Source organism: Echiichthys vipera (assembly GCF_963691815.1).
Source record: "Echiichthys vipera genome assembly, chromosome: 7".
In the NCBI taxonomy this organism is placed as follows: domain Eukaryota; kingdom Metazoa; phylum Chordata; class Actinopteri; order Perciformes; family Trachinidae; genus Echiichthys; species Echiichthys vipera.
The window spans coordinates 22,680,642-22,706,695 of record NC_139832.1 but is presented as its reverse complement, the minus strand read 5'-3'; the positions used below and the strand labels follow the sequence as shown (position 1 = coordinate 22,706,695).

Below are 26,054 nucleotides of genomic sequence, written 5' to 3'. Positions count from 1 at the left end.
TTTTAAATGGAATTCTGCACCACCATGGCTGTCTGCATTGGAGGCCTAAAGTTGGGTTTTTAATATCTATGCCGCTCCTTCACTCCGGTGCTTTTCTGACAGCACATCTGTTTATTCTGCCTTGAAGGTCTGCTGCTCATCCTATCTTCTTCAGTCAAACTCCTCTGGATTAAGAGCAAACGCTGGGTTGCACACACAGATTTGCCACAACAAAGAAAATAGTTTGTTTTTTACAAATGCAGTCATCATTGTAATCCCACATTTTACTCAGTGCATGAGATGCAACAATGCATTACATCCCTAGTGTTGCTCAAAACCCCCAGAGAAATAGAAAGAAATGGTCCAGATGGTACAGGATGGAATGGGAACCTTGAGACCAGTCACTGGAGAGGCAAATCTTGTGTGTAAAAGATTTGTGCCAATCCTTTCAATTCTAAACCAGTTTAAATGCAAATGATATGAGAGAAGACTACTGAAATAGTTATGACACCAGTATAACGAGGCACTAAGTACTGCACTAGCTAACCAAGTGAACTTTGAAGATCATGATGACTAAATACTAAATATATTACTGTAATCATTATCACAAGTAACAATGATTATATGAGACAACACCATAAATTGAGGGGTAATCTAGTGGACAGTGCTGTATATGTTACATCGGTTGTTGTATATTTTTTTAATTAATGTTTAACTCAATAATCTCGCTAAATAAACAAAAATGTATAGATAAAGACATAGGGCTCTATCTTCCACCTGGCGCAAAGCAGCGCAGCAGTCATTGTTAGTTTCAGGCCAACACAGTTGTCGTTTTCACACCCAGCGCCCACATTGTGTACTAGCCCAGAATATGTGCCATTGAACTAGCAAAAGTGTAGTTAGACATGCCCTAAATGCACTTGCACCATGCACTTTATACCTTGCACCATAGATCGTCTAAATATGGCCCTGAGATTCTTGTGGATTCCATGAGCCCAACTATGTGATGATGTTAGAGCATTTTTTAAAACCTGAATTCACTGTATAAAATGAGCTGCTGACCTCTAGGATAATCACAGCCTCGTTAAATTTTACGGTCACAACCCTGAGAACAAGAGCATTCAGAAGATGAATGGCTTCCTAGGTTTATTGACAGTAAGCGGGTTTCTGAGAAGCTTTCAGGACAGAAGTGCTTGCTGTGCAGTTCTTGCAGAAATATCCAAATGTCAAAAGTTTTTGATACCAAATCAAAGCATGGATTTTGGATGGAGGAACATGGATTATGTGGCATTTTCTGTTGACCTACTATCTCCCCCTGAACATCCCCTGTCCCCCACCCTCACCTCCCTTAAAAAAGGGAGTGACTGCTTAGAGGTTCATTTCTGTTTAACTATGAGCACACTTCAGTACCTTGTACCCACCTGGCCTTGCCTTGTATCTGTATCTTGAACAAATTATGTTCTAAATGTGTTATTAACTTTGTTACTTTAAAGAAGAAAATACATTAATTGCAGAATAATATAGCAGCAAAACCAACTGTGCACTTGCTTGCTTTAAGCAAAAATGCAAAAGAAAGACCAATTCCATTAGACAGCAAAAAAGAAAGGGGGGGGGGAGTATTTTTATCTTTCACATCCGTCATTGGTCTACACACTTAACCCCATTGGCTAATGAATGATTGTGCTTAGCCTATCTAAGTCAGCAGTCAGAATGTTGTCCCCTTTTGCTAATGCGATAGAATAGTAGCCTAAAGCATTTTGAATGAATGTGCTTGGTCTCTCTCTAATTGGGTCAACAGAAGCCTAAAAAAGTTTGAGAGGAAAAAAAGGAAATATAGAGAGAGGAGGATGACACAGAGGTGCGCCGCAGGCTAAATAGGTGCATTTTAGCTCACAATGATGGTTAAAACCCTCACTTCAGCTAACAATAATGGTACCAGGATGGCTTTAGCACTTGGGCCTGATAACATGTCAAAAAGATGAATCTGAGCCATTAGTGTTAGATTCAAGTGTTCCTGTTTAGCTAATATTGCCAAATATCTTGGTGTGATAACACAGCTTAGCGAGAGGCAATATTAAACATGGTGAATGTCAAATGTGTCACTATGGGGGAAAGTATATTTTCCTTGGGTTGGAGAATTAAGTTGCAAAAATGCTCATCACCATAAACATGTCTGGGATATTACAGGGATATGAGCCCCAAGAGGACAAGCCCATTACAAGCTTCTGTAAAACAGAACATATCAGCATGGCACGTGCAAATGATCACACACAATTAAGAGCTTGGTGTTAAATTGCAAGAATCATGTCTAACAGCCCCTCTGGGGTGTAAACCTTGCTCAAACAGCATGAAGACATGCACGTGTGCCCTGTAAATTACAGCAACGACATCATAAGAGCTGTGTGTATGGTGAACTATGAGGCCTGTGTCACAGATGAAGGTAGACCTATGCAATACATAACAATATACAGGTACGCTAACATGATGAATGATAACAATAGTCAGCCTTAAATAGTGGCCTTCCTTTTGTGTTCTTCTTCTTTCTGCTCTATACCTGTACTGTGTTCTATATGGGTCGGGCATAGCACTAACATTTACATTGTTTCATTGCCAAAGGGTTTTAGAAAAAAAGGCACTCCTCCGAGACTTGCTAGCGGTGCACAGCTTCGAAATTTCCGGAAAGAAAAACTACAGTTACATTCAAGCTCACTGCAGCTGTTGAATTTGTTTGTCTCCTCCTGTATGACATATGAGTGCAACACAGAGATATCCCTGCTGCAAGGCCGGCTGTATGAGCAAGATTGCTGTTGCAAAGTGCAGCCTAATGTGTCAAAGAGGCAGTTTAATGTCCTATTATGGATACCAGGGTCCTGACAACCAATAAAGCATCCAGATGCAACGTGTCCCCTTGATGCTGTCAGTGGATGAATACCCTGTTGCCTTCTTGCTTCTGTGGATCAGTCTCTTGAGGTTTGGCTCTTTGTGTTTTACATGTGATAGGCTTGTGATTACACAGTGTTAATGTCATGTTTATGGGTCTTTTAGGTGATGATTTACTGCTCATTTTTACATCTGAGGCTCAGAGTTGGAGAGTACTTAGATATTTATGATTCAGTTGAGGCTGTGGATCTATGATTGGGGTCCGATAGGAATAGCAGGCTATCTACCCCCATGATGTCAATAGTAAACAATGTTTGAACATACTAAACAATCAACGGTGCCATTGTCGTCTCTTTTGTCACTGATGTCACACTAAATCATTAACGTCTTTCTGGCCCTGTCTACTGATCCCTGTGTCTACAAAGTTACGATTCGACCCTCTGTCTTGTTTAAACTCTAGTAACAAGTGATTTGTAACTTTTAGCTGTCTAAAGCATTTAGTTGCGTTGAGAAACATTATTTGGTGAAGCATTATTTAATCAGTTGACGAAGACACCGGGTGGAATAGTAGATGATGCCCAGTACGACCTCACACCGGTGGCCCCTGAGGTTTTGGGTAAATGTTTGTTCCTTTCCTTTGACAGTATTAGTTAAAAGGCTCAGGCTCCTGACATCACTGCCAAATGATGGTTGTGTGCATTGATAAAGGTTTTTGCCTGGGGAAAACTGTATTAGATGCTATCTGTGTTTTATTTCAATTAAACCCGGGATCACAGAGACTGCCAGTGTGATAACAAACCAGCTGACAGCTAATCCCTCAGGACAGGAAACGAGTTGTACAGCAGCTGATGTCATCTGAGGTTAAACGTCCATTGCAATGAGTCACTCATCAAAGGCAGACACATCCAGCTATTGTTCCTCTCCTCTCTCTATCATTAGTCTAAAGAGAAGATGAAAGTCTAGTTCATGACATCCTGACAGCCCTGTGGCTCTATAACTCTCAGCCTGATTTTTTAAAAGCATAAAAGGGAGCAAGTATACACATAATATACGAATGTAGAGGCGAAAGATGGATAGTGTGTGCACGCATCAGGGCTGTTGTACCTGTGACTTCAGGTCCCAGCTTCAGGTCCCATATCGAGACCCCTTGGTCTTGCTCTTAGTTTCATGCCTAGTTGAAATCGTCTTGGATTCATCTTTTGACAACTGGTCAAGTTGTTTCTGGCTGCTGATTCAGGATCAGTTGTACAGAACATTGCCTAAATTCTTTGCATTGATTAATTAGATGTTTAAAGGTACCTCCAACTTGTTTATAGATCCATCCTAACTCCGCAATCACTAGATTAACATTGAAATTACATCATTTGTTGGTCTTGAACAAGACTCGATTTGCTCTGGAATCGGTCTCGATTGTCTGGACTTGGTCGTGACTCGGACTGGCCTTGGTAGACATCACAAGAACAGCACAGTATGATGCGATACAACCCTTGACCCCAGGAGGGATATTAAATACACAATAAGATATTAAAGCTCCTCTGCTTTTGAACAGTCACTCATCAAAATTGAGATTTTAACCGCAGACACAGCAGCAGCATACATGACATGAGAAAGATCTTCTTCTCCATGGCCTTTTTTAAAGAGGGAGATCCGCTAGATATTATCCCCCTCGCTGTGCTTAGCTGTAATGAATGGCAGCTAATGAACACCACCTCTGCAGCCGGCTCCCCTTGATGCCCTTTGCTCAGCTAGTTTGCTGGTGGCTGTCTGGGAGATGAGAGGATGGGGATGAGGGGCAAAGAGGGAGGAAAACCGAAGGAGAAAAGGACACAGCAGGGGGCTGTCACACCTCATACAGTCCAGCGCTGAGGTGGGAGCCCTCTAGTTTCAGCACGGATGAATCAAAGAGAGAGGTGTTGCAGAGAGAAGGAGGGCCCTCGGTAACAGGGTAAGATGCTGTGTTGTTCTGCGGTTGCGTGCACAGATGCAGATCCAAGCTCAATCCACAGGTGTTTCATAGACCTTGCAGCACGCCTTTCGTTTCTCCTCACTTTCACTAATTTATATAGCCTGATGATGAGTTCTTTCATGTTTCATTAACTTTTTTTTGTTTGCATCTCACTATCTTTCAGCCACAGGGATCTGAAGCCTGAGAACTTGTTGCTAGATGAAAAGAACAACATCAGGATAGCAGACTTCGGCATGGCCTCCCTTCAGGTTGGAGACAGTCTGCTGGAAACCAGCTGCGGGTAAGCCTTGTATAAATCATTTGGATGCATGCCTTCTAATACAATGTCTAACTCAAACCCTCTGCAATTGAATTCTAGATGAGACCAAGAATGCCCTGAAGGTAAAAAAATAGGTCATAGTTGGAGGGCATATAGAGAGGAGAGGAGAGTAGAGAGTGCAAAAGCAATAGAGAATGATGAGTGGAGCTATCAAGCCCTCTGCGAGGTGCCATGTTCTCAAAGCCTCTGTTATCATGCAGTGTTGATCTCTTGAGGAGAGGAGTTGGTGTCTCTCACAGAGAGTGCTATCTGGCTGTGAGTAGGGCCACGGCCACGGCCACAGATTGCTGCTCTCCATCTCCTCATATCTGATGCTGGGTTTTATGATCTGGCAGGCACGGCCATGCCAGGCCCATCAATCCCACAATGACTGCAATGAATTTGCTTGCAGGAAAAGTCACTTTCAAAGTCTTTCGAGTATGGTCATCCATATTGTAGGAGTGTTTTTATTTAATAGTGTAGTGTAGTGAACTGTGACCACGGTCACATTTGTCAGTAAAATAATCAAATCCGTTAATGATGGTTTACTCTTAGTGGGTTCATGGTGACAGCACAGTTGTTTTCCAAAGAGTTTTATTTTATTCTCACCTTTATTCTCACATAAGCACAGCCTGTTTTTTGTTTTTTTTTCCTCTCCTAATGAGGTCTTGTATGCCCGAAGTGAAACAGGATTGCTCAACTTATGAAACGTTTAGCTTTGACTCATCTTTGAAGGCTCAGTTCACAAGTTAAAACACATACAGGACATAGTATTTAGATAGGGTGTTGTGATTTATGTGGCTTCAATCTATGAAGATTGTGCCTCACTAGGCACACAAGAAAAAACAATCGATTTGGAGCATAAAATAATGGTTCGTTCTTTTTGTGATCTGGATGTCTTGTGGAGAATTTGTGCTCTATGGTTCGACATGACACTGCATGCAGGGCTGGGAGATAGAGGCCCTTGTAACATCTGTCCCCAGCTCAGTCCTGATTCTGTCCAGATTATTCCTCCAAATCACTGCAGCTGAAATTACACACACTTGCATACACGCAATTCCACAAACACACATGCGCACACGGCGCCATCGAAGCTTAGTTTATCCCTGACCTCTAGGACCCTTTGTCCTCTGCTTGGTTGTTTCTCTATGTTTCTGACTCCCTCTCTGTAATACCCATACACACACATTTAAGCATGGGCATGGGACATTTTTTTTTTTTTATGGCAGTAGTGCAGTGCCTAAGCTCTCATGACTCATCGGTAGAGATCAGGCCAAGTCAGAGCAGTGTGCATTGCTATTTGCAAGTGTACTGAATTGAGTCATTCTATGTGTGTTTCCTTTTCCTAGAGAGACAGCAGAATTCTACAGCTCTTACCCAGCTTTTTGAAAAATCCTGCAGACCAACTGTATCTATATTTGATTGCATTCTGCCTCCACCCCTATCCAGGTGCAGTGCATCTGCTAAGTCCCACAAATGCATTTTCAAAATGCTAAAGGTACTTGTTGCTGGTGGGAAAACAGAGCTGTCGTACAGATGCAGGCACAGACTCCCACACACAAAGTAGTTCAGTTTTTGTTCCACTTTCAGCTCCATCACCGCTTGCTGCTCTGTTAGTGTGAGCGTGTATTAGAGGAAGTTTGTGTGTCTTGTCTAATACATGTGAATGTGCCATACACTGCATGTGTGGTTATTGATTATCCATGCTCTTCTGACCGTCCCATCTCTAAGTGTAGATATGACAGTTTTTAATTAAACACATTTATCTGGCCCCCTCTCACCATGCAGCAGTCTGACACAAATATATTCCATTTGCCACGGGTAATGGAGCTGAGTGAAGATGAGACTCGCCCCAGGTAGAGTAGGGGGAGCCTCGGGGCTCATACATAAATACACACACGTCTAGACAAGCAGAGGCATACACACAACTAGAAAAGCAGAGGCATTGATAGGAACATACAAATATGGACCCAGGACCACACGTACAACCTTTTCTCTCTCTCTCTCTCTCTCTCTCTCTCTCTCTCTCTCTCTCTCTCTCTCTCTCTCTCTCTCTCTCTCTCTCTCTCTCTCTCTCTCTCTCTCTCTCTCTCTCTCTCTCTCTCGCTCTCTTTCTCTGTCTGCATTAGCCCAGCTGCAAGTTCATCAGTGCTTGATGTTTGTTTGTTGCTTTGATTGATGAAAGGAAATTATCTCCTCAGTTGCAAGGAACCACACAAATTTGGTTTGAAATTTTGAATTTTCATTAAGATGAGCTACAGAGCGTTTCAGACAGAGATGTATTCAGACCATATGAGATGTGGGTTGTTTTTTTTTTTTAACATGAAAGCATGTAAACATGATCAAGTTGAAATGCAAAATTCAAGTTTGAATCTGAAAAAGAGCACAATACAGGACCTTTAATCAAATGTGTTTTCTGTCCTTATGGTCTATCGGTCAAATGACAGCAGAATTGAACTGTAATGCTATTTTTTGTCCTCAGAGTAACGCTGTTGTGTCTGCTAATGCTATTTATGTGATGTTAGTCGTGTTAGTTTGAGAGAGTAAATGAGCAAGAAAAGACTGATGTTATGTCAACCCATGCACAACTGTTCCTCAAAAGAGTGCATTTTTCACTCCGGTCAGAGGGAAGTGGCTCTTACAGCTCTCAATTTATCTTTAGTATCCTAGTCTATGATCTGAATTTCTGCTGTGAGCAGCAAGGGATTTTTATCATGATATAAATTTCATGATGTATGGGCTTTTATATGTGGGAACAATTTTAATGTGTCCAGCTACGATACATTTAAATGAGCTTTATTCACAGCTCTAATTAAGTTAGGCCATTGAATGCAGGCAAAGCACAACAGGAAATAAGGGTCATGAATACTCATGCATCCTCGCCACATGACTTTAAAAGAGTTCCACAGTGTAAATGAGTGTGGAATGTTTGTATGGAACAGTTTAAAAGCTGGTATATGTAGACATAAATGGAAAGTAAGTCATAGAATTATGAGTCAGGGTAGGAGAGAGATAAGCATATTCTGAGCAGACATTGTGGATGATATGGCTGACTGATTTAGGATTCTAAAATGGACAAACAAGGATTCAGCTCAGATGCTTGTACTCTAGTCTTTACCTTCACCCTGTGTTTGCCACCTAAAGCCCCTGCAAATAATTAGTTTATATTCACACTGGTTCCAGCTGAGGCTTGTGTGGTTGCACTCATAAGGCATAACTAGTGCAAACCTCAGGCATCTTTTTATTATTTTTATTCCTCGTTCATCTGCATAATGCACTATGACATTTGCAATCAGGAGGGCCGTATTTGCATAAGCTCATGTTTGAGCTTCCTCGTTGACATAACTGCAGTGTTTGCTGTTGGCCAGTATTTTGACAGCCAGAGGAAGCTGCGCCGTCAGGGCTGGTATTCATGAGTACACATGGAAACAGCAGAGCTAATGGGCGCCATGTTTACAGACTTCAGATAGTCTCTCATTAGCGCCAAATATCCTGGTGTTAGATGAGTCTGAGAGGAAGGAGGAGGTGGAGGACGTATCACCAGGCTCAGAGGTTTGGGGGAGACAGGTGCGTGATTTGCTTTCTGTTTGCAGTCGAAAAAGAGCAGAGCCCTGCCCAAAATCAGAGAAACGAATAAACATCATGTCGCCATTTTTGTTTTCATGTTGCTTTTTGATTGATGCAAAGCACTTATTATTAACACTTTCTTTTTATTTCAAGGTACAGAATTTGGAAATGTGCATGTATGGAATAACAAGTCACTCCACTGCCTCTCATAGCCAGTGGCTTACCGAGCAGTCGTTGCAAGGTAGCTCCATAAATCTTCATACGATATTGATGTGTCAATCTAGTCATTGGGTTTACTGTCAGCCCATCCAGGTGCAGTAAAGATTAGTGGGTCTGTTCACTGTTTGCTGCAAGAGGATGCCCTTGAGTGAGCAAGCAGGAGGACATCCAAACACCCTCAGGATGTCTAAACTCCCGAAGCACATCTTGATCTATGCACACTTGAGACATTTATTGTCGGCCAAAATTGTTCTTTTCACATTTTCATACTGGGCGTATGACTGTTTAATGTTTGTTGTGTCATGATTGTATAACACTGATTTACTCTGCAGCAGCAGTCCAAATGGAGAAGTCCTTAAATAACCTCAATTTGTTTTCTTTCTTCATTGCACTTTCTCAATTTCTTCACTGTTTTCACCTTTTTTTTCTGTTTTCCCAACAGATCTCCACACTATGCCTGTCCAGAGGTCATCAGGGTAAGTCATTTTTCACAGATTCATATATATATATATATATATACAGTATATATATTTGCGTCTTTTCATAGCTGGTAACACTCTGCCCTAACCCACTGACAAACACTCTCTCATCCTCAGGGAGAGAAGTATGACGGGAGGAAAGCAGACGTCTGGAGCTGTGGGGTCATTCTTTTTGCCCTGTTGGTGGTGAGTATCAGCTCTTTCTTTTATAACTGATGGGGATTAAGCTGACATATGGTTTAAAATTTTCAAGAAAAACATGGCATAATACAATTTAACACAATTTAAAGTGTTGCCTCCCTTTCTTCGCCAAGCAGTATGTCCAGGGTTTCTACCAGCTGGAATGGATCAAAAGTCGAAATCAAGTGAGCCTTTTAACAGGACATTCATAACTTTGTACCCTGGCTGATGACCTTAATGGAATGAGAAGATGGCGGGAGAAGCCGCCACAGAGCCGCAAACAGAAACTCTGGATTCAGGGAGTTGAATTCAAAATCATTTAGAAGGTCTTACTCCGATACCAATGTTGCAGAACCAACCTCAAAGCTGAAATTCTTGCGCAACAGAAGATCAGAGAACAGACGTATCTTTTTATTCATTATCCTGTATCCATACACAACGCTGTATCCATAATCAGGTGTATTCTCCAGCTACATTATGTCTGTGGTTCCCCAGCCATGCAGCCCTGAAGCTCTGTTTCATCAACAGCTGTACTGTAGTTTCTACACACTCCTGCTCCATGAATAATTCATACAGCCAAACTGAAAGAAGAGAGCCCAAAATAAATATCATTGCTGACAGGGCATCTTTTGGCCACAGGCCCTGTGTATTTGTCTTTGTTTTTGCCACTTTATCTCTCACTCAGTCTCTTTCTGTCTCTGTCTGTGTGTGTGTGTGTGTGTGTGTGTGTGTGTGTGTGTGTGTGTGTGTGTGTGTGTGTGTGTGTGTGTGTGTGTGTGTAGGCCCGTCTTCCTTTTACTGTTGTGTTGCATAAACCCTGATGTTGTTTACTATTGTCTCCATTATGACCATACTTCTCTCGCTCCAAGCAAAAGTTTCTCCCCGACGCTGTTTGACTGCAGATGAATGTTGTCTTTCTCCTGTTTTGTCCAGTCGTCTAGCAGCAAGATAATCATTTGTCTGATTGTGGGAGACATGCATACACCCCAGCAGTTAGATCATCTGTTACACAAGCCTACCCCCCCCCCCCCCCAACCACACACCACATTTGTTTTCTCCACCTCTCTTCATTTCTCAGCCTTTCCTTCTGTCTTTCTCACCCTTTTCCTCCGTCACTCCCCCTCCATCTTGTCTTGTGGTGGAAGTTGCCATTCATCAAACAGCCACATCTGTGAGGTGTCAGCGTGCTCTGATAAATGATTCTGATGAGAAAACTCTTAATGAACGAGGTAAATGAGAATGCTGGGTAATTATTAGAAAAGCCCCATTTTCAGCTTACCGCTGTTTATTATTTATTTTGAATCTTTTGCATGGTGGCTGAGGGCAGAATGCTTTAATTGGAAAATTGAACAAGTTGAGAAACCAAGCCTGTTCTCTAAGTCATGCAGGTTTAGACTGGTTTGGTTTCTTTAGTCATTTTTTTTCTGCCCTCAACCGGGTGAAGGCTTATTTTCTGTTCTAATGCTGCCATTAAAATAAGCACTATTTCTTCTCTGCTTTTATTCCTACATCTACGGTACATCTTCACCACTTCCAATTTATTTTTCCTGTTCTCACTTCCTGCTCCTTTCCCCGTGTCTCTCCAGGGTGCCCTGCCGTTTGATGATGACAACCTGAGGAATCTGCTAGAGAAGGTGAAGTTGGGAGTGTTTCACATGCCACACTTCATCCCTCCAGACTGTCAGAACCTCCTCCGGGGCATGATTGAAGTGGATGCCACCAAAAGACTAACGGTCAGTTCGATTAAGAGACTGGATGATAGCACAATATTGTGTGTGTGTGTGTGTGTGTGTGTGTGTGTGTGTGTGTGTGTGTGTGTGTGTGTGTGTGTGTGCATGCAATGATATTTTAGCCGATTGCTGTAAACTTTGGGGCAACAGTTTGGGGAGGGAATTCCAATAAGGATTGATTTTCTGATTTTGGTGTTGAAGAACTTGATGCGTCCAAATGGGAGCAAAACCCCGCAGCTCAAAGTCTTGCAGAAAGCCTTACTATAAGAGTGAAGGCTGCTACAGCAGTAAAGGGGACGTAATAATATATTCATAGTTTCAGAAGGAACCTTACATGCTAATGTGATTGACAACCGTGTGGCTGTGGGTGTAATAATTAAATATTTCTCTAAGGGTATATATGTTCTGCCTTTACACACGTTAGCACACAAATTAGTATGATGGACCTCTGCAGTACATGTTGTTATTCTTCAGCAGTATGCACAATGTGTTTTAATACTACATGAAGGTACACAGTACTGCATTGAATATTTAATTCACAGCCCTAAACTACTGGTGTTTACTGATGATGTCGTCGAAGCAGCAGAACACATTTCCTAGATGTTATTTGCAACAGCATTCATGGAAAAAGCAAAGCAGAGTTGAAAATCATTATTTTGCAGATTTTAAAAAACACCGTGTAATGCTCCGAGGAGAAAGCAAGATGGCAGAGATACCCATTCAAAGGAAAGTGGCTAATTTCAACTCGCTGCAGAGCCAAACCATTGTCTTTTTCTTTGTTTCGTCTTTCCTCCCCTGTTTTCCAAAAGTGTTTGCCTCATCCCCGATTCTGTTTGAGTTCTTCCTCAAGTGCAGGATGTGAATTCAGGAGAGGACTTCTGTTTGTGCACTCTCCCTCTGCACTGTTTAGTGTACTCATCACAATGCCAGTCCCTTCCTACACAGAAACTGATCTCCTTGGCAAGGTGGCTGGAGGATAGGGCGAGAACAGAGGGATGTGAAGGGCGGAGAATAAGGATGAGTTGGAGAGGAAGGTGGACAAAGGGAAATGTAAATAATGAAACACGCAGAGATACAGACATGCTCACAAAGTTCTTGTATCTGCACACGTACAAAAAAAACCCCAGTTTCACACGCATACTGTATACACACACACACACGCACGCACGCACGCACGCACGCACGCACGCACGCACGCACACACACACACACACACACACACACACACACACACACACACACACACACACACAGACCCTCTCCAGGCTCTCCAGGTGTCTTTGTGAATCAATGCGGGTAAACAAAACTGCTTTCATGCACTTGCCTGTAAGCAAATGTGGTGACACCACCCTTAAGTGGATGCTGAAGCACCATTTCCCCATGCCTCAGCTATCTTTCACAGTGTCAGAATGGCTTTACATAACGGATCTGTGAAAGACACTAGAAAAAAAGGAAAAAAGGAACAGAAAGCTATAAAGGAAGAAATGCTCCTTTGCAGCAGAGTTGACATCCTTGAGGTACAGCAGCACTGTTGAAACATGGACTTGAACGACCCCACCTCTTTGGTATGCTGTATGTACGCTTTATTTTTCTGTCCTGTTCTGCCTGATGAGGACAGGTCACCCTGAGATCGCCCAGATATGTCCGGCAGCCTCCAGCGCTGTCCTCCACAAAGGGTTACACACAGACCGAGCTGCTGGGAGAGAATATGCTACCTCTCCATGCCCCCTCCCATGAAAACAGAGCTCTGGGGATGTGTTGTAACCTCACAGAATGTCAAATAGCCCTGTTAGATTGAGCGCTCTTGGAGTTTAGTGGTGACCGCCCAGTCAGAGACGGGACAGGTACACCCAAGGGGGGTACATCATAGGGGAACATGTCAGCCTTTTGCTAGATATTATTTTTCATAATGATGTTGACAGTAGATTGTAGACTCAAATCGATGGGGCAATTAGACCACAACTACTGGCTTTGTTTCACTGTGTGTCTATTGTCACCTCCTGTTAATTACATTTTGCCAGTAGATGCACACAAATACACACACAAAGCCAAGACCCATCAGAGTCTTGAGTGGGAGGGCACGTACCAGGGCTTAAGGGGCTTAGCCCAATAAAGGCCTTTCTCTTCATATCCTGTCTGTGCAGTCGGGGGTCCCGGTGGCGACAGAACCAGCCACCGAAACACAGTCATCTCATCTTTAGTATTGAAATGAACACAGACACCCTGGAAAGATCTGCCTCCTTGTGATCCCTGGCTAATGAATTATTATATTAAAGAGATGTTCTTCCCAGACATAATATACATCCATGGGGATGGCACATAGCATAGGTTGTAGGAGTGAATATAAAAGTGTTTAAGTTTGTGCGTCTCACTGAGAAATTACACTGTGGTTAGAGCCGGAGACTGCCGTTGCTGCTACTCTAGATTACTCATTCATTCATCTTCAACCGCTTATCCCTGGGTCGGGGTCACAGGGGCAATTTTAGAGTCTTCGACCTAACACGTCCATGTCTTTGGACGGAAACCGGAGAACCCTGAGGAAACCCACGCAGACAACATGCTAACTCCGCACAGAAAGGCTCAGGCCGGGATGCGAACCTGTAACCTTCTTGCTGTGAGGCGACAGTGCTAACCACTACACCACCGTGTAGCCCTACTCTAGAACTCTAATATTTCATATTCATTTTTGTGGTACTAGTGCATTTTGGACAGCATGCCCGATTGCTTGGTTCCTGGTTTTGCTGTTGGGGTGGTGTGGCTGTTCAGAATGCTTTTCCATTTGGAGTTAGCCAATTGCTCAGCATTTGAGCAAACTTTGAGGGCCAGGTAATGCAAATATGGAACATCAAAGTTTCAAAATAAGTCCCTTTTTCTGGCTTAGTCCAAAGAGTTGTGGTTTCAAATTTGGTGATGATTGTTCAGAATTTGGAGGGATAGGAAAATTGATATAGACGCAAATGGGCGTGGCTTATATGGTTAGCTGCGTCTTGACTCTTAATTTTATTCCTGAGAGTTACAGTTCAATTCACCTGCCAAGTTTGAAGCAGATCAGATCAGATCAGTTCTCGAGACAGACATACGGAAACACAGTTACACAGAGATGCCTTGCTTTATAGTAAGATAACAGATGCATCAAAACAAATTTTGGAATTACAGAAAAAGTAAAAAGTGAGTATATTATTATTTTTATTTCCAAAAATTATAACTGTCTATTGCATTTTTAATAGTAAAACCAGTGTCAAAAAGTCATACTCAGGTCTTAACTAATTTTTTTTTAACTAAATTTACTGTTTTTTGGCTTTGAGGGCAGAATAGGCCACCATTGCCAACCCTTATTTCCCTCCCTGCTCTAATAAACAGCCATATGATTGAAACATTTTTATAAATACGTTGCACAAAAATGATTAATGCAGCACCCAGATAAAAACATACCTGAACATGCACTGGTACTCACACCTAGACAAACCTGTTCTAAAGCAGCATTCCGCTCCACCTGAGTGAAAGCAGCTGGAATTGGTAATGTCACAGTTGGAGACTGATTGATGTGATACGGCATTTCAGACTACATCACTTTCAACCCTGTGTGTGATATCAGTCTCTTGCCTCCAGGCCTTCAATAAAAGTGGGAGTAGGAGTAGGTCACCCACTGGCCTGTATCTGACAGGCAGGGTGTCTCTGTCAATGCCATGACCTCTGTGGAAGGCAGACAAGATCCACCTAATAGTCAGTAACCGCAGCCTGGCCTGCTCTGTGATACCACTAATATCACATGAAGGCATTCATCACGGCTGAAGCACAGAGGTGAATCCTCCGGGGTGGTGGAAACATGGAGACCCTGATGGAGACACATAGACACATACCTAAGAGCTATACTTCTGAATAAGTGACAATAATTAGAGCTGCTATGTGTATCTCCTGTGGTTCAACAACAACCATGAGCAAATTAAAAAGTCCCAACAGTGACATTGATCCTGTTTTTCCTCTGCGGGCAGTTTGATTTGAAACACTGCTGCATCATTCTAACAGACATCTTCCTTTGTTGCCTTTTTGCTTACTGTTTCTGTCCCTTTCTGCTTTTCCTTTGTTGGCAAAAGACCATGTTGACACTGTTGGTGACAAAGTGGCCACATTAAAAGTGTGATGACAAGTACTATTGAGAGAGCAAGAGTGTGTGTTTGTGTGAGTAAGAGAGATGGGAAGAGAATGAGAATGGGAGATTCCCCTTAGACCAGAGGGCTTGGCCGGGTCAGCAGTGTGTGTGAGGGAGATAATATTCTCTGTTTATAGCTCAGTGGTATCACCTCTCTCTCACACTCCTGCTGCACCGCTCTCTGTCTAGCTCTTTTTCTCAATACGTTTTTTTCCCCATTGGCAGTATTAATATTTGAAGGCCTCATTATTTACTTCCACGGTTGAATCTGGTCGTATTGTCCTTTTGTATTTCCATTAAGCCAGTAAGCTCAGGGTTTTACCGAAGCCATTCTAACGTGTCTATTAAAGAGAAAAAATATTTTTATTTTTCCTAAAACATTCTCTTGCGTTTGATAATTTTCTTTGCACCATTAAAAGATAATGAAATGATTCAAATCAAATGCATCACTTTGCTTGTGTACTGACCTGCTGTTTCTTCTTTCATGTCTTTTACAGTTAGAACAGATCCAGAAGCACACATGGTACATGTAAGTACTGCCTTTCCTTGCTTTTTACACCCTCTACTCCTCTCCCCTACTCTCCTCTACTCTCCTCTCCTCTCTCAGCCTGTTCTGCAGGGGTTGTAGACCTGAGGGGAGCGGCCTCATGATAAATAGCTTTGAGTTTCAGCCCTGTACACAAGAGTACGTTTGAGCAGGGCACGACTCCACTCTCTGGGATGTGGGGGTAAATTGGTAGTGCATGAAAGAGGATGTGTAGCATATGGTCAACTGAACAGGGAGCAGGAATGTGGTGGAGGATGAGCCCACAGTGTACCCTTGGTTTAATTTTCATAACAGAGTGTACCCACCTTTTCATGCTTGCATAAATCTTTTGAGAACATTTATGGTACAGGCCATTGTAAATTATGTCAGAGGTCTTTTAATGGGCAACAAAATCATGAACAGATATTTTTTGACAGTATATTTTACCAGTACACTGATTAACATTTGTAAGGGCTGATATTCTCCCTCTAATAATTGTAGCTTTTTTTTTTTTTTTAAGTAAGATTTTTTAAAGGATTTCAAAGGTTCTTACACTGTAAGAGCAAATATTAATAATGGTAGGAGGTTGTGAGTCCTGGTAGGGGAAGAGTTATGGTTTCGGTAGTGTACTGAAAGATCATGTAAACAGACAGCGAGACTGATGCGCAGAAACAAGAGGAGACAAGAGAAGAACTGGGAGAGGGGACTTATGCAACATGAGTTTTTTCAGTAAGGAAGTCACCTGGCTTTCTGTCTGCCTCTGCAGGGCAGGCTGGCTGGCCAAGTGTCGGGCTGACTGCCTAAATGACTGAATGAATGAGCTGGGGGGGTTTCTATTTTAAATGTGGCTGTGGCTTTCCCCCAGAGGCAGCTCATTGCAGCTATCTTTCCAAATTGCACAAACTACAACTTTTTGTTTTACAATTCCAAATAAGGCCACCCCCTCCTTTTTGTTTGTTTATCAGTTGTATTAGTTGGTGAAGTAGGTTCCTAACAATCTGAGCAGAGCACTGTGGTGCTGAAAGGACAGTACCAGGCCAAACTGTCTTCACCAGAAACACTAGTGCTGGCCAGTGAACCAACATGCTCTCGGCTGATTAGGTACACCTAGCTAAGATTACTGCAATCGAATAGAACAGCCCTGTCAGTCCCGCTGTCAGAAGGGAATAGTGTTTTGTGTTTAGACAGGTGTACATTCAGTTTTATGGTCATTTTAGTTTGTGGGCGTTTGATTTTTACCAAAAAAAATCAACCTTATATAGGTTGGGTTTATTACAGCACTGTTGTGCAATATTTAAAAAAAACATTTTTTTTTAATTTCCCCTACCACCAGATTTTATATGCACATAATGAAACAGGGGAAGGGGTTGTGCAGAACTTTGGATCCAATTGACATGTTCACAGCATCTAGGTAGCTGTAGGTGATTTTAAAGCCTGGGGTTTATGCTTAACAGGGCTCACCAGAGGGAAAAAAATGATAAGCTGGGAAAAGGGGGTTATGCATACTCACACTGGAGATCAAAATTAGAGAACAAATTATAAATAAATTTATCCTGAAATATTGTAAATTCTTTGTGTTCAGAATTTGATAGAATATCCGCTGTGGCTAATCTCTTATTTTGCCTACTGCTTTTTTCACAAAATAAAGGTTTTTGTTTTTGCCACAGCTAGTATTCTATCAAATACTGAATGATAAAAAATAACAGTATTTCAGAATAAATCAAGAATTAATACTTTGTTTCTTTGAAACAGCCATCTAGTTCCTATGTTCCTGAAATGCTCAAAAAAATGGTGTCAGTGTGGATTTGCTTTTCATTTTAAATCCCAAATGATAAAGTCCTGTTTGTGTATTCCCTATATAGAGAAAGACAGAAGAAAGACAGAGAAAAGTGACATAACTAGGAGAGTTATATCACCCCATATCCCTCCTTGAAAGAAGAGGGGGATGGGGGGAGTGAAAAAACTGAAAAGTCTGGAAAACAAGCCAGGAGGGGAGAGGGAGATTGCAAAACTTAGCAGCATGACTCAGTGGTTTGTCTGCATCTTGGCGAATATGATGACCCTTGTTCGCCCTCTGAAGCTTATGTGCAGGATGACTAAACCTGGGGAAAATACGTGACTATGGAAGTATCATAATGTGAACCAGGGTCATAATGAGGAAAACAAACACTCAAACACTGCACAAACGGCATATTCTGTTTACAGTACATACTTATTAAATCTGTAAATCTGCCAAGTGAGATGCCTAATGCCTCTTTTCGCTATATAAGCTCTATGAAAAACTTTCTGTCTATGTATTCAAACTTACAGTAGTAGGGACCAAATGGCTGACAGTGGGGTTTTTTGTGTGTTGTCATTTTGCTGCATTCCCAGAGGAGGGAAGAACGAACCAGAGCCAGAGCAGCCCGTGCCCAGGAAGGTGACCATCCGCAGCCTGCCCTCCGCAGACGACGTCGATCCAGACGTACTGGATAGCATGCACTCCCTGGGCTGCTTCAGAGACAAAAACAAACTACTGAAAGACCTGCTCTCCGATGAGTGAGTGAATTCAGGAACAAAGGGGATGGATGGGAAAGAGATGTAATGAAGAACAGGAGACAAGAAATGTGGTTTGGTGAATGAAAAGGTGTGAGTGAGGAGGATGGGGGGAGAAGGTGAAACGGTGTTGAAAAGGAGAAAAATACAGTTGGGGAGAAGAGTACAGGGCCGTGTGCGGCGAAAGGATGGGTGTGTGGTGTCCGTGCAGCTCTTATGAAATCCTGTGGGGCTGTCACTTTAGATGTCAGAGGCTATAGATCATTTAACTGTTATCACATAGCACTTACACAGCTTGCCATACTAGGATACATCCACACCAAACTGATCCTAGCTTGCACCAGGAACAAGCCCCTGGGTCACATAGTTTATGTTCTGCTACTAATGTTTTCGTCTCAGTTACACACAAGTGTGTTTTTCATATGAACATGACGACGATACTTGCCCTGCAGCGTTTCATGCACTTGTTTTTTTGTTATTATGGGCATACAGATGTTGTAGTTTCATGTGCCTTTGCTTTTCTATCTCCTTTCATTCTATTTTACATTTGCCCGGCCTCTTTAATTTAACACTAAACGAGCGTTACTCCATCACTTCCCCCATTCCCCATCTCTTCCGTTTGCTTCCTATCTCTTGGGAGCATCCCATAATAGTGCTGGACTGGAGGAAATTCTGCGGTCTCTATCTCCCTTCCCCTGGTTCATTTTAGCTGAAGTTGCAGGTCCTTGTCTCTTTGCCTCCTACTGCTTTCCAATCTGTCTTTATTATGTAGGGCCAGTCCCTGGGCCGTCTGCATAAAAAGTATTGGCCTAGAGGCTAAAGATATTACGCTTCCTGATTTACAGAGAAAGGAAAGGACAAACTCATAATGTTTTGATACTTTCATAAATTTACCAGCAGACTGCGCATGGATATATCCTAAAAGATATATACAGAATAGTATATGATGGCTTAATGAGCTGTATAATTTAACTTTTCTTTAAATGATGGAAGCTATTTAGTAGCGGTTTCACAATGAACCCAAAAAGATTAAGGGACATTAATCATAGGGAGGGTTTTTGCAATTTAATGTTTTGGTTTTGAGCCCTTGCAGACATGTGTGCCGGTGCACACATCTGTACAGATGCTTACTTAATCTGTACATACTGTATGTATGTTTGTGTGTGAAGTGACTAAGGTTTGTTCAAAACCATTGTTGTTGTTTTCCTGATGTTTCAGCAGACTTGTCATTGTCTCCTCATTGCAGTGACAACCAAGAAAAGATGATCTACTTCCTGTTACTGGACCGTAAGGAAAGGTACCCCAGTCAGGAGGACCAGAACCTTCCCCCTCGCAACGAGATTGGTAAGGCTCAGACCAAAGTGCAGATATAGAATGTAACATAATAGAATAGGTTTTTCAAAAACAACTTTGAAAAAAAGAGAGCATATCAGGAGAAATATCTGAACAATTCTACTATGTGACTTGTTTTTAAAACTTTGAATGGTTTTCATCTAGTCATTGAATAGATATCTGTTTACACAGAGAGAACAAGCTTTAGACAACAATAAGTACTGCAAGGAGGTAACTCATGAATACCCCAAGTGTCTGAACCGTTCTGCAGTGTTTTCCTCCTTCAGAAGAAATTGGATCAGCTCCAGTAGCAGTGGCTCGACTCTCCAGTAGAAAAAAGCTTTCTGATTACTGAATATAGACAAGCTTCTCAATGAAATATAGTAGCAAAAATAGAAGGTGTCAATAGGCCAAGTTTGCAAAAACTGTCAGCTGCGAGCGACTGCTTCAGTGCAGATATTAACTCATCAAAAAATTGTGCACAGTACAACAGATTTCCACCCACAGATATCTGAGCAGAAACAGAGATGCTTTACTTAGACTTCTGCCAGGGCAATAGAAGGAGTGCTACGTGCAAGTGTGTGTGTGTGTGTGTGTGTGTGTGTGTGTGTGTGTGCGTGTGTGTGTGTGTGTGTGTGTCTGTCTGTTTGTCTGTGTGCGTGTGTGCGTGTGTGTGTGTGTGTGTGAGTTTGTGTGTGTGTGCGCGCGCGTGTGTGTGTGCGTGCGAACGATGCCAACATTTTGATGAATAGACTCCCTCTTCAGTGAATGTGATACAGTCAATACAGTGGCCATTAGTTCAAGGTCTCAAAGGAAACCATTACTTATTCACTATTAGTTAAAATGTCAGTGTGATCAGCGCTAAACATCACTAAAACATTCACACACATATGTACAAAACTGCTCAACGCATTTTTACGCATTGACATTGTGTTGATTCTAAGTCGGTCTGTTTTGCACAGATCCACCAAAGAAGCGGGTGGACTCTCCCATGTTGAACCGTCATGGCAAGAGGAGACCAGAGAGGAAGTCAATGGAGGTCCTCAGTGTGACGGACGGAGGCTCGCCTGTACCGGCGAGGAGGGCTATCGACATGACACAGCATGGACAGAGGTACGCGTGGAGGTGAAAGAAAAATCTGAAAAACCTCTACAATTTTCAAATGGAAGTAGACATAGCTGTGTGTTTGTGAGTGTGTGTGGGTGTGTGGGTGCGTGTGTGTGTGTGTGTGTGTGTGTGTGTCTGTGTGTGTGTCTGTGTGTGTGGTCAGTGGTGTTTGAGCAGTCCTGACAGCGAGTCTGTCTCTGGTGTCAGTAGGCCAGGTTGTCGGCAAACCTGAACAGAGACTGACTCTCTGCTCGCTTTGTCTCCCGTCTCATTGTAGTAAATCAGTGTACAGTAAAAGCTTGGATATTCCTGACGCCAGTAGAAAATGCAGCAAGGAAGAAAGGTATTCACTTGCCCATTTCACCCCACACGCTTTCACCTCCTTTTGCTCTGTGTCCAGCCCACCTCTGCAAGACGACTTTCTGTAGCAGGAGAAAGATGTAGCGGTGCTTTCTGTTGAAAGGATGCTCTGTTGAAATGGTGACTGCATACTGTACGCAGCATGTGCATGTGGCTTCACAAGTCTTTTTGAATGAGCTCTAACCCATCTGAAAAAAATGAAAGAAGCTGGGTCTAACCACAGGTTTGAGATAGCAGTTCCTTAAAGTTTGACTTTGTTAATTACTAATAACGGAGGAAGTGTATTTGCAATTCAGAGCCTTAAAGTGTAATTCCGGCACAAAATCATCCCATTGTCTTTTTCAGCTCTTACATACATCAAATAAGCCATTGAGAGTTGTTTTCTTGTTACAACGGAGAAATCGCTAACAGCTGGATGTGGCTAACACTGATTAACTCGGGGCAGTACAGTGAAGGCATTAAAGCTGCTTTTTTAACCACTAATACTGCTCAAAGTAACACCAAACCTCTGCAGTAGCATGATAAGTATCCCTACACAGAAAACGGACTCCTTCCTTTTGGATTGCATTTGGTAATCGACTTGAATGGACTTTACTGTGAGAGGAAACCAGTTGGTGAGTCATGCAAAACACTGTTTTGATAAACTCCGGGTTCTCTAACTTCGTTGTTGATGCTTTGTTTTCTGTGTAAGGACACTTATCATGATACTGCAGAGGTTTGGTGTTATTTTGAGCAGTGTTAGTGGTTAAAAAAAGTTGTTTTAATGCCTCCACCGCACTGCCCCGAGCTAATCAGTGTTAGCCACGTCCAGCTGTTAGCTACTCCTCCGGACTTCTCCGTTAATAGTTGTTACATGAATCTCGATGGCTTATTTGATGTATATTATTGCCAAAAAAGACCATGGAATGATCTTGTACCGGAATTACACTTTAAACCCCCCCTTCCGGTGTTCGTTTAATTATCTCTTTCATAAACTAGTGCATTGATAGTCGGTTCTCCCATACTGTGTCCCACTTTCCCTGGTTGCAGAACATTTCTCCATTTCTCTATTTTAAAAAGTCGAGCCCAAGCCACACCCCCATGAGGCGCAGCGGACTGATTTAAAATCTATTTCCACATCTTATTTCAACAACCAATATATCATCACACGACACATTTCTGCTCAGAGGCAGTGACATTTGTGACAGCGGGGAAGATTGAATCTGAGGGGGTGATAACCTGATCTGCCTAATGATAGGCAGTGCTGGAAAAAGCTTTCCGAGGTACGGGACATAAATGCAGAAGCAGTATAGCATATAGAGCGCATATATTATATAGATAAAAAATGTTGAATATTCATCCAAATGCCAGATGCATTAATAACTCCTCACCATAGAGTCCCGCCAACGACAGAATATCAAGAATGTATTTCACAGGGGGAAGCCACTGCAGAAGTTTTAAAATCCACTTCAAAAGCTCCCACCTCTTAACACTTCTGCTTAATTCTTTCTGTCCTCTGGCGCCTCAGATTTTTCACTTTACGATTCATCCTCTTGTGTTTCATCCCTCCAGGCGATCCAAGTCCTATCTCTTCTTTATTTAAAGGTTGCACTGTATTAGTTTAGAAGCATTCTCATTCCGCCCTACACTCTGATTCATCTGTTTCAGTCAAGGCTAGAATCGCAAAAAAAACATTGGCCGGTTTGCAACAACTTTATCAAGCAGCATCAACGCCGTACGTATCATACGGGCACTGAAATGAGTGTTTGGAACCTTTTTTTAAAACAGGACCTTTAGGTTTAGTCATATAAATCTCAATAAAAAGTTGCATCTACAGACAGCAGCATATGAAATAGGTTTGTGTCTGGATCCTACATATATCAGAAGCCGCAGAAAGTCATTAAAAAAGCTCTGCTGCATCTTTCCACCGTGCTACTTTAAATCACTGTCTTTGTTCTAAACCCCTCCACCCAAATCTCTTTCGGGGACTCCTCCCTACTCTTTTAATATCTCCTCTCTCTCCCTCTCCACTGTGGTCCCTTGTGTGCGGCTGACCTTCAGTCCCAAACGCCCCCCTCTGTTTGTATGGAATTGCTATGCTAATGTGAAGATGCTGCTAGTTTTTCTCTGTCTGGCTTCCTATCAGCTCTGGTGGGTTGAAGGCTGGGGGAGTCCCATACCACAGCCCATCCGCCTCCAAATCAAATCAAATCTCTCTTTCTCTCGCTTAACGTCCCCTCTCCCCCTGCAATTCATAGCTTTCCAGCTGATCAGTGGGGGTAAAAAACGATGTTGGTAACAAAGTGATTTGGTTGTGTTTTTGAACTTTTTTCTGCCTTTTATCACGCCCTTGCGTGTGCTCCGTTTGATCACACGCATGCTAGTGCGTGTGTGTTTGTAGACAGTGCCGCTGTGGAGGCACATACGTAGCTGAATAACGTCCAAAGATTTGACTGACTTTCTCTGAACCTAACCTTATCTTTCCCCGACAGCAAACTTTTGTCGACAGCACAGAAGATTCGTAGAACTTCAGATCAGAGGGTGTCAGAGACAGGACTGACTTTGAAACATGTGTTTTGACAGGATACATTTCCGCCAGCGTAAATGATGGAAGAGAGGGGAGACGGTTTTATCTAAAATTACACAACGAAAAATGTCTGAACCTCACTCCCTATCCAGCGTTTTCCTCACATATCTAATGTAGGCCGTAACAGTCTGATCAGCTGCCCAGGCGGCATTTTCATACATATGATTGATGATTTGACTGCTTCTGTGAACTATAATTGAATAGATTTGGGATAAATGCTGCAGTATCCACCTAGCAGAGAAATGTACATGAAGACATTCTCGCATGGATGCCCATGTCATTTTTTATATACCCAAGAGTATCTTTAAAAGATATTTCAAGCACAAGATATCCCACTGATTTTAAATCTTAACAACATGCCAGGAGAAATGAAGGGAGGTTAATGATATGTAAATGAAAAATGGAAAAGTGCTGCAGTGTGAAGAAGAGAATATCAATTGATTTTTTTTCTTTACAGATCTTCTTTAGTTGCTTCATGCAGTTTGAATGTGTTGAGTTAGTCAGAGCAGTCTTAATAAGTCAGGCTCTTACGCTAATTATTTACAATGATTTATTTAAGAGGCTCAAATGAACACAAATATAGCACCTTTAACACTGCTCTCTACATCAGATGCTGCGGGGGTCTCACTACATTTAGAAATGTGAGGAGCTGAGCTGTGAATGTTAATATGCTGAGTCCATAGAGAGTTGTCAAGGCTCAGGAAAAGGAAGTGGATTATTAAAATGTTTTGATTGATATGGATATTATCTGTGTATAATAACTATTGACAGGACAAAGTAAATAAAAAGGAGGGAGAAAGAGAAGTCGGGTCGTGTTTCAGCTTTGGCAGTGTTATTTGTTCTCCGTTTGACTCCTGGCACTATCCATTTCATTTAGCTTCACTTTCTTTTTATTTCAGCCAATGCCTTTGTCCCAGAACCTCTTGTACTTGTTCCATCCCCCGCAGTCCAAACATTAGACCCCCACGGGTGCTTTGGATGGGTCTCTGACACAGCCGGTGTTCACACACTGAGGACATGGGCCCCGTTCCAAAACAGGCTTATGGGAAATGTTATGGATAATAGAAAGATAAGAATGGGTAGATACACACATAAAGTAAAGTACACCATTGCACACACATGTATGGGTACAACACACACACACTTTATCCAAACCGCAAGCAACAGGATTTAATTAAACATAAATACATAAAGGAAGAAGTAAGAAAAATCTCATTTACAATATACCTTCAGTGACGTCTAGTAAGGCAGATAGTTTTGATTTATTTAGTCCAGGTGAGATAGCCTTTTATGGGATTATGTGAATGAAATAGCGTTTGTGATACACACTGAAAAAACTGACTTGTTGGTATAGTAAAACATGTTAATTAATCTAAGTAATTTATACATAGTAAAATTAAAACTTAGTGCGAACTCGAATATTTTAAGTAAACATTTTAAAAGTAACACATTTTATTCATGTAATAAATTCACTGAATGGAAGAGTACATCTTATTATATATTAACAAATGCAATTTAAATAGTTAAAGTCACTACACATTAACTTTGAAATACTTTATAAATAAATAAAGATATAATAATACATTTTTTGCAGGATTTTTTTTTATCACGGATCAGTGTTTTCTAGTAAATGTAACCTTTCTTTCTCATGTTTGTGATTACTGTGACGTATCTCGGGTACGGAAGGTCGAACGCACTCAGGGGTGGCAACGTTGGGAAGCCTGGACCTTTTTTAAGGGATGCATCTCTCTGATATATTCGGATATATCTCTCTACGACCTTCCCTTACCAATATACTGCAGAAAAAGCCTAACCAGAAACTCCCATGATGCATTGGGGGATATATTTTATCAAAAAAATGTATTTTTCGCGCCAATAATGCATCATAAACACCAAGTATGATATGTCACTGTGTTGATCTTAATATCAGCTATCAGAATCATATATATAATTACTAAAAATCTCCCACTGCGATAAATAATTCTTGCTGACGAGACTATATCAGATTGGAAGGACATACTAAAGCCCCTGTGGTGATTGACAACAATTGGCTGTAATGAAAATACCCATCTTAACCATTATTGCAGTGCCAAAAAACTCAAACCTTAGGTAGTACATAAGTACATTACACTTGCTGTTGTTGGATGACATGTACTAGATATTCAGCAGTAAAATTGTTA

The 26,054-nt window shown here is 41.9% G+C and overlaps 1 protein-coding gene across 1 annotated transcript in view; it reads left to right on the top strand.

The window, feature by feature from the left end:
* The window catches only part of LOC310949780 (serine/threonine-protein kinase BRSK2-like), a gene marked incomplete at both ends in the record, with an annotated part of 184,653 nt that overhangs the window by 144,953 nt on the left and 13,646 nt on the right, over nucleotides 1–26,054 (top strand). Inside the window, 9 exons of the mRNA XM_083917329.1 lie at nucleotides 4,989–5,105; nucleotides 9,352–9,385; nucleotides 9,506–9,574; nucleotides 11,155–11,301; nucleotides 15,946–15,977; nucleotides 18,348–18,512; nucleotides 19,756–19,853; nucleotides 20,804–20,954; nucleotides 21,226–21,291. Of these exons, the coding sequence (XP_083773455.1) occupies nucleotides 4,989–5,105; nucleotides 9,352–9,385; nucleotides 9,506–9,574; nucleotides 11,155–11,301; nucleotides 15,946–15,977; nucleotides 18,348–18,512; nucleotides 19,756–19,853; nucleotides 20,804–20,954; nucleotides 21,226–21,291 (879 nt within the window). The remainder of the gene's footprint in view (nucleotides 1–4,988; nucleotides 5,106–9,351; nucleotides 9,386–9,505; nucleotides 9,575–11,154; nucleotides 11,302–15,945; nucleotides 15,978–18,347; nucleotides 18,513–19,755; nucleotides 19,854–20,803; nucleotides 20,955–21,225; nucleotides 21,292–26,054) is intronic.